The sequence below is a fragment of the Ovis canadensis genome, chromosome 5, assembly GCF_042477335.2.
Source record: "Ovis canadensis isolate MfBH-ARS-UI-01 breed Bighorn chromosome 5, ARS-UI_OviCan_v2, whole genome shotgun sequence".
NCBI lineage: Eukaryota > Metazoa > Chordata > Mammalia > Artiodactyla > Bovidae > Ovis > Ovis canadensis.
The window spans coordinates 107,354,480-107,366,588 of NC_091249.1; the positions used below are offsets into that span (position 1 = coordinate 107,354,480).

The 12,109-nt window shown below is 40.5% G+C and overlaps 1 protein-coding gene across 1 annotated transcript in view; it reads left to right on the plus strand.

Moving 5' to 3' along the window:
• Positions 1–12,109, plus strand: part of FAM81B (family with sequence similarity 81 member B) — a 53,165-nt gene that overhangs the window by 12,334 nt on the left and 28,722 nt on the right. Inside the window, exon 3 of the mRNA XM_069592587.1 lies at positions 5,451–5,694. Coding sequence (XP_069448688.1) covers positions 5,451–5,694 — 244 coding nt within the window. The remainder of the gene's footprint in view (positions 1–5,450; positions 5,695–12,109) is intronic.

Sequence of the window (12,109 nt, forward strand, 5' to 3'; positions counted from 1 at the left end):
ATTAGCAAATGATAATAATAATATTCCAATATATATCTCACTGTATCTCATAGTATGAGATTTACTATATCTCAGGCATGAAAAAGAAATTTCAAAAAGGAACATTCTCCACTAAACCATAAAATAAGCTTTAAAAATAAATATTAAGAATCAAAAGAAAACAAGTAACTACAGTTCATCATGTATATGCCACTTAAAGTTCCATGGCTGCAGGCAAGCACATTCACACAGCAGTGGTGCTGCCCTGCAAGGCTTCCCTCCATGCGCCAAAGAGCAACAATATTGAGGCCAATCCGGAAGGCAGAACTGCAGACTGGCATCTGAGCAGAGGTGGCAGTCCTGTTCTGCTGGTCCCTCTCCTGTCTTAGGTCTTTTTTCTCAGACATAATCCTGTGGATAGAATGGCCTTTCTGGAGACACTCCTGACACCAGCTGACAGTACATCCAAAGAGTGGGGGCACACAGGCCCCTGGTGAGCCTGGACTGCAGAGCAGTTATAAGCACTGGTCTCACCCCCCTCCCCATCACCACCAGACCAGTCTTAAATAAGTCAGCGATGCTCAGTCATTAGAATATATTCATCTAAGTGTTTATTTAAAACACAAATTCTTTGAAAGTTTTTAAGCTACAGTGGCTTCATTTTTTAATTCTGTTTTTTTGTCTGTGCCTTGAGGCATGTGGGATGTTAGTTCCCTGACCAGGGATTGAACCTAAATCCCCTGCGATGGAAGCATGGCGTCTTAACCACTGGACCACCGGAGAAATCCCTAAAATACATATTCTTGTTCTTCCACTCACCCTCAAAATTATGAATTAAAAGGTCTATCGTGGTGCCAAGGAATCTTCATTTTAGCATCTTCCTTTCCTTCATGACCCCTATAAAAAGTTTCTTTGCAAGAAATACTGAATCAGACTAAGTTCCTTGAGGAACAGAACCTTTATTTATTATATATGGACCAGAGTAGACATTTAGTAATATTGATTGACATATTTCTATTTCAATTGACATTTTTATTGGTAAGTTACTAGATATAGAGACAGTGCTTTCAGCTACACATTAAAACTCCAACCAAAATGGCTTATATGTAAGGACATTGATTAGTTCACATTAAAAATCTAGAATTCGGTTAATTTGGAGGCTTAACAACATCAAGTGCCCAAGTGTTTTCAGTCCTTCTTCCCAGCCATCCTTTTTCCCCTCATGATCACAAGATGGCTTCAGCAGGTCCAGGCATCCCACACAGACATGACAACATCCAGGAAAGAAAAGGGAAGTTTCTTTCTGGGTATCTCTTCTTAAGGGCTTCCCTAGTAGCTCCGTTGGTAAAGAATCTGCCTGCAGTGCAGGAGACCCAGGTTTCATCCCAGGGTCGGGAAAATTCCCTGCAGAAGGAAATGGCAACTACTCCAGTATTCTTGCCTGGAGAATTCCAAGGACAGAGAGAGGAACCTGGTGGGCTACAGTCCACGGGATCGCAAAGAGCTGGACATAATCTTTTAGGATAATCTCTTCTTAAAGGCAAGCAACCTTACTCAGAAACCCCACAGTAGGCTCCCCTTTGCATCTCATTGGCCAGTATTGCTTCACATGGTCCTCCCTAAACCAATGGCATCTCAGCTCAGAATAACGGGGCCACCAAGATTAGCTTGTGCCCCTGCCCCCGACCCTGAAGGACCTAGGGGTCAGGAGGATGAACCAAATCAGGCAGAAGCAGGGATGGCTATTAGGAAGGTAACCAACAGTGTCTGCCATACTGAGAATATCTAAGAGAAAACAAATTCTAAACGTTGACGGGAATACAGCATGATTTACAAAGGTCTATATAGAAACCCCACCGACTATACAGTCCAGAGAATTCTCCAGACCAGAATACAGGAGTGGGCAGCCTTTCCCTTCTCCAGGGGATCTTCCCAACCCAGGGATCAAACCCAGGTCTCCCACATTGCAGGTGGATTCTTTACCAGCTGAGCCACCAGGGAAGCCCAGAACAGAACAACGGGGATGAAATACTCTTTCACTGGCAAATCCAGGCTGCAGGTTGTCAGGAGAACAGAAAGAAGCACCAGCTCAAGGAAAACAAGGACTAGCGCTGCAGTCCACCGCTAGGCTATGCGCCACCGTCCACAGGGCCAGACACCCCCTTCTCCTCTGCCTGTGACTCATCAGTTCCAGCCAGGGTAGCACTGTCAGCTCAGCAGGGGGGTTAAAGGAATGGGTTTTCTATGTACAAGGTTCCATCTGGTAATTTTCCAGAAAAACATTTTTGAGCCAAATGAGTGATAGATGGAATCTGACTGATGAAACCCTAGGCTGAGTCATCTCTGCTCCTCAGATGTGCAGGTGATAGGAGAGCTGAATCTCACCCAGACCGACGCTAAATATTTCATACTGCTCAGGAAAGCAAACTGTACGCCTTGAGGCTCTAACAACTTATAGCTTTGTACAACCATTTTTTTTTTCCTCCGATTTTCTAACAACGGAGCCTTAAGGAAACAGTCCAGCTAGACAGACCAGTCAGTCAACAAATAGTTTATTGGCCACCTACTATGTGTCAGGCACTCTTCTCAGCATTGGGGACACTGTGGAGAACAAGTCAGACAAAGTGCCTGCCTTCAGGGAACTTCCAGTCTCGTGATGCAGGGCAGAAAATACACACAAACAAGTGAATTAGATGATATCAGGTAATGACAGATGTTATGAAGACGATGAAATGGGCTATTATCATAGAAAGTGACTGAGAGGGAGGTTTGTCTGAGGAGGGGGCGCTGAAGCTGATGCCTAAAGAATGGGGAGCAGGCAGCCATGAAGAGACTAGGGAAGGGCTTTCCCAGTGGAAGGAATAGCAAGTGCCAAGGCTCTTAGCTGAGAACTGCCTGGCCTGCCTGAGAAACAGAAAGAAGGCCTGCGTCACTGAGTAAGGGTGAACGGAGAGAAGAGTGGGAGGAGATGAGGCTGGGAAGGGGAAAAAAAGATTTTATTCCCAGAGAACGGATGAGCCTTCAGAGGGTTTTCAGGAGGCAAGCTCTATCTTCACATTTTAGAACAGCTACTTTTAGCCGTTGTGTGGAAGATGCATTCTTTGTTAGGAGGCAAAAGTAGAGATAATGGCGGCCGTGACCGAGAGAAGAAAGAACTATGGAGAGAGAGGATATGAAGCCTGAGGACACTTTTGCGCATCATTTCTGTTGTCACTCTATGAGGCCACATCAGGAGCATTAATTAAGGTGTGTCCTCTGCTTCTGTTTTTTATCTCTTAGAATGACAGGAATGTATGGGAGTAGAAGTTAACGTTTGATTTTGGAGACAGACAAGAGATTTTAATTCTGACTCTTCACACTTCCGAGTTGTATGACTGCTCCTGCGTTGGTCTGGTAGATGTTCTCAGTCTTCTCTCCCAAAGCACTAATTTATTCTTCAGCTACCTCCTGTCTGTCATAGTTATTCCACCTTTTTTGTTTCTTTACCTATTTTCATGTCTAATATATCTACTTTTTTTCTTTTTTTCTTTTTTCATTTTGCTAATATCTTCCCATATCTTCACTTTTAATATTTTTATTTGCTTTTTAAAAAATTTTCTTATTGTGTGAAAGTGAAAGTCACTCAGTTGTGTCTGACTCTTTGTGACCCCATGGACTGTAGCCCACCAGGCGCCTCTGTCCATGGAATTCTCCAGGCCACATTACTGGAGTGGGTAGCTGTTCCCTTTTCCAGGGCATCTTCCCAACCCAGGGATCAAACCCAGGTCTCCCACATTGCAGGCAGATTGTTTACTGTCTGAGCCACCAGGGAAGCCCAAGAATACTGGAGTGGGTAGCCTATCCCTTTTCTGGTGGATCTTCCCGACCCAGGAATCAAACCTGGGTCTCCTGCATTGCAGGAAGATTCTTTACCAGCTGAACTATGAGGGAAGCCCTCTTATTGCGTATGACTTAGTAATTCTCTTTTGTAGGAATCTATAACCCAGGAGTCCTGGAGGAGGGCATGGCAACCCACTCCAATATTTTTGCCTGGAGAATTCCCATGGACAGAGGAGCCTGGCAGGTTGCAGTCCCTGGGGTCACAAAGATTTGAACACGACTGAGTCACTAAGCACTGCACATAATCTAGTAGGTTGTTTGTTGGCTAATTGGTTTTTTGAGACTGTGCTCCTCAAAGTTGTGATATTTTGGCTTGTGGGTCCATTTTTACCTGAAGATTTCAGCCAAATCCTGTTCACCAATGAAGTCTTGTCAGCTCCAGTGAGCTTGGAAGGTGGGGTGTGCGTGAGTGCCAGACTAAAACCATCATCAGCCACCCCCTATCCCACAGAATAACTGCTCCCACCAGGTCTTCTCCTCTTGCTCCTAAAAAAGAAGCAACATTGAAGAGCAGTTGCTTTCCCATCCCTGGAACATGTAGATGTAGTGAGATCTTACATTACTTGAAAATGTTTTGGCTTTGCCTTCTTTTCAGAGCTAATCTAGGAAAACTACTGTATAGGAGAAGAAGCTCTTAGCAAGATTTCTAGGGATCTGGAAACTTTCCCCCCTTAATACTAAGAGTATTTGATTGGGGTATAATTAATAAGCATCAAAAATATGCAAAGTCTATATCTCGGTGGATTTTGACAAATACAGTTAACCATGTAACAGCCACTCAAATCAAAATATAGAACATCTGGAAGCATTCTGATATTTCCAAGAAGCCAGCTAGATGACTGTAACAGGGTGGTGGTCTTTGAATGACCAAAAATTTCCTGGTATTCCATTTGTCAAGAAGTAAATCCTCACTCACTTTGAATATAGGTACAACTTAGTGACTTGCTTCTAGGGAATGAGCTCAAACAAAAGATACAAGTTACGACTACAGAGACTAGGTCACAAAAATAAGCAAAGAAAATTAAATAAAGAAAAATACACAACAAAAGTAACTTGTTCTCCAAAATGTTTATCTGTGAAGGGAAGGAGTAATTTGCTCATCCCAGCAGGAGTTATTGGGATTTTATGTGTTTCTTTATCCTAATAACTAACTAGCCCTAGTCTTTGTATTTTTTCTTTTCTAATTCATTTTTCTCTTTTACTTTTTGTGAACTTCTGACTCTTTTATTAATCTTTGCCTTTGACCTATCATTTTTCCCAGCAATTAGAAAGCAGCTCACTTCTCAATATAGGATCATCAGGCATTAAATTTATGTGGATCCAATTTGGGTTGTTAGAATAGCGGGTAAAATGTAGAACAATTCCTGCTTGAAAAACATGGAAAATGGATGATACAAGATCAAGGCTTAAGTCAGACCCAGTTCTCAGATGAGACATAAACCAAGATTCTCACCATGCAGGGTTTAAAGTCCTACCAAACTTCTCCTCTCGGGGGAGAATATACAGGAGTCCAAGGGCAGCTGCAAGCTCTGGTTCTGGCTCCTCTAGCTCACCCTTGTAAAGTCCCGGTGTTGTTTCCTTTTCTGGACCAGGGGTCATTCTTTTCTTCCTGCCATTCCAAACACCCAGAGAAGTCAGCTAGAAGACAGACTCAACAACCAGGACCGCACCATAGCTTTCCTCCTTGAGCAAGCCTTCCGCATCAAGGAGGACATCTCTGCCTGTCTTCAGGGGACTCATGGCTTTCGCAAGGAGGAGTCGCTTGCCAGGAAGCTCCTGGAAAACCACATCCAGACCATCACCAGCATCGTCAAAAAACTCAGCCAGAACATTGAGGTAGTTCTTTATTTCCCATGTGTTGGCACCATTGCTTGACAAAGATTATCAACCGTCAGGGGCAGTTTTCAACTAGAGAAATGAGTCCCTATTATTAAGCTTAAATGATTACCATTTAGTTACCTCAGAGGGAAACAGTCAATATTTTAACCGCTCATGTCATTCAACTTCTACTTTTAGTAGAAGCAAATTCTGTTCAAAAATTGTTGAATGTCTCTTTGTGACAGCAAAGACAATTGTTTAACATTAAATGTCAGACATTGTGCTAAGGTGTTCATTTTAGTCTAACTCTCTAAGAGTCTATGAATGTGATCATTTCAAACAGAGGTTTTCATAAGGTAGTTGCGATGCCCGTTCATAGACACATCACATGTGACCCCCTGGATCTCTGTGAGCCCATCTCCCGCACCTCTCTCCTTCACTCTGGCTACACTGTGCTCCCAACACTTCCTAGAACACCCCAAACATGCTCCAGCCTCAGGGCCTTTGCACTTGCTATGAACTTGGGGTGGATCATCCTCTCCTAGACACTTCTGTGAAGGAGTCTTCATTCCCGTCAGGTCCCTTGTCAGAGAACATTTCCTTGACAGGCCAATAGTCACAATCTCCCTTAAACCCCACCCTGTTTTTATCCATAGTGCTTATTACAAACCACCATGGTCTAAACTTACTTATTGTGTTTCTGCTCCTAAGATATAATCTTTGTGAGGGCGGAGACTTCATTTTGTTCACTGCCAAATCCCACACCAAACCTATGACAATGAATGAGAGGTCATCAGTGATCTGTCAATATCTCCTGAACAGATGGATGAATGAATGATGTTTAAGGTATTAAAGGAAAAATAGTATTTCTGATCAAAAGAGAAAATGATTGTGTTAAACCAAGATGAGCAGATTCTTACCACAGATCTTTCAGAGTTTTTAATGTACCAGTGAGAATGATGAATCTCAGATAGCAACTTTCAGGCAAAAGTTCCAGAGAAAAAAACTTAAAAAATCTGGCCTTATATGTGTGGAATTTTGAGAATTGACAACAGTGCCCTCACACAATACATGCCCTTTTCTCCTATTAGATAGAATAGTGAATTAGACAAAAACCATGAGATTGACCCAGAAATGACTTACTCATGACTTTGTATTTAATCCTAAGGATATCTGTTAACTTATTTCCTATCTGTAGACCCCATAATGTATATGAGGGAATGTGAAAAGTTAAAAAACCTTAGTGAGCTGTTAAAAGACATTTTATTGGTATTTAGTACATCCTGAACTGCTGGCAGTGCCTAAAGAGGCAATGTTACTTCTCAAGGTGGCCAAAGCTGTTTCCAGGACAATGAACTGTCATGAAAGTAAGGAGAGATACGTGATTCAGTGCCACTGAGATGATGAGAAAATCAAGCATAGCACAGGCACTAAAATAAGATCCTAATTCAGGAGTCAAAGTGAAAGTGAAGTTGCTCAGTCGTGTCCAACTCTTTGCGACTCCATAGACTGAAGCCCACCAGCCTCCTCCTCCCATGGAATTTTCCAGGCAAGAATACTGGAGTGGGTTGCCATTTCCTTCTCCAGGGGATCTTCCTGACCCAGGGACTGAACCCAGGTATCCCTGCATTGCAGCAGGAGCTTTACTGTCTGAGCCATGGGGATTGACAATTTAGAAGTCAAAACTTCTCAGTAATTGAAGAATAACAGCATTCTCAGAATTATCAAAAGGTTTCTAGAATGTTCTATATTTTTATTTCAGTGGTTGTTAAATAGTCATTTATATTTGTCAAAATCTATCTAGAAATATGTTTTGATTTATATATTTTAATACATATTAATTATATTCCAATAAAATAATCTTAGCATTAAGGGGGAAAACATTTCTAAATACTATAAATCTTGCTAAAAGTTTATTTTCCAATCTTTGATTAGCTCTGAAAAGAGACAAAGCCAAAACTTTTTTTCCAAATACTATAAAATCTCAAAATATTTGCAGTCCTGTTAAGGGTTGGGCATATAGAAGAAAAATGACAAGGACTGGTCTGATTGTGCAGACAACTGAATTAGGAAATATTTAAAGGTTGTAGATGGGCTTGCTCTTGGAAGAAAAGCTATGACAAACCTAGACAGCGTATTAAAAAGTGGAGACATTACTTTGCTGACAAAGGTCCAAATAGTCAAAGCTATGGTTTTTCCAGTAGTCATGTATTGATGTGAGAACTGGACCATAAAGAAAGCTGAGCACCAAAGAACTGATGCTCTTGAACCGTGGTGTTGGAGAATATTCTTGAGAGTCCTTTGGACTGCAAGGAGATCAAACCAGTCAATTCTAAAGGAAATCAGTCCTGAATATTCATTGGAAGAACTGATGCTGAAGCTGAAGCTCCAGATACTTTGACCATCTGATGCAAAGAGTAGACCCATTGGAAAAGACCCTGATGCTGGGAAAGAACGAAGGCGGGAGGAGAGGGGACGACAGAGGATGGGATGGCTGGATGGCATCACTGACTCAATAAACATGAGTCTGAGCAAGCTCCAGGAGATAGTGAAGGACAGGGAAGCCTGGCATGCTGCAGTCCACGGGGTGGCAAAGAGTAAGATACAACTGTAGCAATTTAGCACAGCACACAGCACAAATGTTGTAGATATGAAGTTAAAACATTATGAAGAAGAAACTACTAAACTACCTTTAGTAAATAACTAAGACTATAAAGTAATAAATAGTTATATAAATGGTTGCTGTTCAAGTATTTTTTAAAAACCTAGTAAGTCAGCCCATTTTTAAATCAGCCAGCAAGATAGAAGCAAGTATGAGCAGAAGTTTGTCTTGGGTTTTTAAAAGAAATGAAAAAAGAACTTGTTTAATCAACCATGATTGTAGCAGTTCAGTTGCTTATTCCTTTTTAAAGTCAAAATATTTCTTTCTTAAGCTGGCAGCTCATTAAAGATTGAAAATCAATTTATTTTTAATTTAGGAAAAGAGAGTTTCATGAACAACATGGCTTTATTGTGTTTTTTTCCCAAGTTACATTAATAAAAGCAATACTCGTTTATTGTAGTTATTTGCAAGTTTAGGAAATAAATTTAAAACCTAGGGACAATTTCTCATAATTTCACCACTAAATGACAGTTGCTATAAGCACCCAGATGCATCCGCCTCTGGTCTTTCCAGGCATTCCCTTTAGGAAGCTGAGACTATTGTTTGTAAGCATACCTTTAATATAAAGTTATATCATAAACTCTTTCATAGGTCATTAAAAGTTCTTTGTATGGTGCATAAATCACGGTTAGATTATTTATTCTCTTAATATTTAAATGTCTTTGTGCATAGATATATCTACCTTTGTATTATTTCTATTGTATATGTTTTTAGAAATGGAATTACTGGGGTAAGAACACTGTAAAAACTCTTGACACTTATTGCCAAATTGTTTTCCAGAATGTTTATATCTATGAATACTCCCATTAGCCTTATACAAGAGTTCCATTAGTTTCCATTAGCTTTTTTCACTATACCTCTGACAGCAATGAGAGTTACTGTTTTTAATCACTGCTGATTTGATGGGATAGAAATGACACCTTTCTCTTCTTTTCACCTCTTAAAAACAACTATAACAGTTTACATTTTCTCTGCTGATATTCTGTTAATATCTTTTGCAGATTTAGTGCTTTTTAGTTCTTATTTATGGGTTTTTTTATTAAAAATAATAAGCAGGGATGCTTTGGTAAGTGTTTAAAAATCAGCAGTTTTTTTTCTGGAGGATAAAATACCTGGTTTATAGCATTTGTCTATGGCGTAAATACACTCACTGTAATTGAGTTCAAAAACCAATTGATGGGAGCTTTCCTAGTGGCTCAGTGGTAAAGAATTTGCCAGCCAATTCAGGAGACATGTGTTTGATTCCTGATTGGGAAGATCCCACATGCCGTGGAGCAACTGAGCCCATGCACCCCAACAACTGAGCCCGTGCTCTAAAGCCCAGGATCCACTAGTGAGCCCACGTGCTGCAATGACGAAGCTCACAAGCCCTAGAGCCATGCTGCAAAACAAGAAAGGCACTGCCACGAGAAGCCAGAGGGCAGCACCCTGCTTGCCGCAACTAGAGGAAGCCTGTCTATAGCCATGAAGACCCAGCACCGCCAACAATGAAGTAAAAATAAATAAAATTATTTAAAAAACCAGTTGATGTTACTAAACAAAAAGATGGGAAGAGACATACATACGCCATCGGCTCTCAAGAATAGGTGTATCCTGATTGCAACACGCAATGGAAACCCTCGGCGGTAACACTTGTTACAAATGTTCTCCCAGTTTGTTGTTTATATCTTAATTTTATTTATAATGAATTTTTTAAACTTTTATGTAAGGTTTAATATTTCAATATTTTGCTTTTTGATGTCCCGCATTACTTTTAAGAATAGAAATTTCAGAGATGAAATAATCTCCTCCACTATCTGTCAGTTTTCTGGCTTAACTATTTTTTTCTAACATCTATATATATTCATGTATGATGAGAGGTATAGATCTAAACTGATTGTTTTCTGAGTGCACACATGCTTGCTGAGTCGCTTCAGTCGTGTCCGACTCTTTGCCATCCTACGGATGTAACCTGCCAGGCTCCTCTGTCCATGGGATTCTCCAGGCAAGAACACTGGAGTGGTTGCCATGCCCTCCTCCAGGGGATCTTCCCGACTCAGGGATCGAACCTAAGTCTCTTAGGACTTCTGCATTGGCAGCCGGGCTCTTTACCACTAGCACCACCTGGGAAGCCCTGTTTTCTGAATAAGTAACCAGAAATCTTAACAGCGTATGTGAAATTCCTTCCTCACTGACTTTGAGTCTGATATATGGCACATTTCTTTCTTACATTTACCAAGATCTTCACTAAATTACAATGACCAATTTAGCTAGGCAGAGTTATTTAGCTGCACTCATTTCAAAACGCTTTACTATTTCATAGGGCAAGTTCTCTTTTATCACTATTCTTTACCAAAACAAAGTAAAACAACACCTACTGTTAGAATCTGAATGTTTGTATCCCCACCAAAATTCATATGTGAAATCCTAATGTCCAATGTGATGGTATTAGGAGGGACTTGGGTCATGAAAGTGGAGTTCTCAAAAAGCGGATTAGTGCCCTCATAAAAGAGACCCCACAGCGCTCCCTGGCCCCTTCCCCTATATGAAGATGAAGCAAGAAGTCAGCAGTCTGCAGCCCAGAAGAGGGCTCTCCCCAGAACCCAACCATGCAGGCACCCTAAATCTTGGACTTCCAGCTTCCAGAACTGTGAGAAATAGATCCCTGTTGTCATATAAGCTTCTTAGTCTGTGGTTTTTTGTCACGGTGGCCTGAATGAACTAAACACCTATAGGTATGCAAAAATAAACAAGCCAAAACACAAAAACAAAAAATAACCTCTAACTAGTATTCCTGACACTTGTATGTCTTCAGCTAAAGCTATATTTGCTCTTGGCTTGTCTCAATCTGCCAGTTTGCAAACGGGCAAGATTCTGTACATAGTCTTTGAAATTTTCATAATTCATTTCCTATAAAAATCCTTCTTTTCCTCAAAACATTCATAATCATGAATTTAACATGGTTCAGACCTTGGTAACATCTAGAAACTAACCTTTTTTGCTCCCCTAAATCACAAAGTTGTCTGTGCTTCAAAAATTCTATTCTCTCAACACTTTTCTGAATAAATATATACTACATTTTATATGTCTCAGCTTTACACTGGTATTTGTTTGAATATCAACCGAGATATAATTTTCTTCTATGCACAAGCAAAACAACTTATTTTTTATGTATGAGTGCCAAAAACTAAAGCCCACTGTTTGGAGGACCACCAAGCTGGTGGAATAGGGTAGTCAGATTCATTTCAAAACACTAAGACATAATGAGGACATGACGATGGATACTCAAGGCAAAATCTGAATACATTCAAGCCATAAATTTCTCATGTTCTCTAAAAAAAATCTAAAACAATAAACCTTTTCCACTCCATGTAAGTGAAACAGTTTTATTCAGATTTGCTCGTTAGTTGTATTAGTCTCGTTGCAGTTCCAGCTCAATCTATAAAGGGCCTTGCTTAATCCCATATGAAAGGTCCCTTTTCCTAAACTTGACTACCAATTATGAAAAAGGTTTTTGTGAAAAGTCTTAATGTCAAGGATGGTCACATCCACACAGCACAGTAACTAAGTTTGGCTTGACCCATATGGTATTTATAAAGAATTTAAATAAAATGTCAATATTTTCAAAGTCAGCAATTTAACATAAAATCTGGATTTCCAGCTTCTGTTGAGACACTGTTGAACCATCATGCCCACCTGGCAACTGTCAGCAGGACTCAAGCCATCACTGCCTCCCTCGGATATAGCAGGGATGGCATCCAACCCAAGACTCTCACTCATTTGCACTATCAG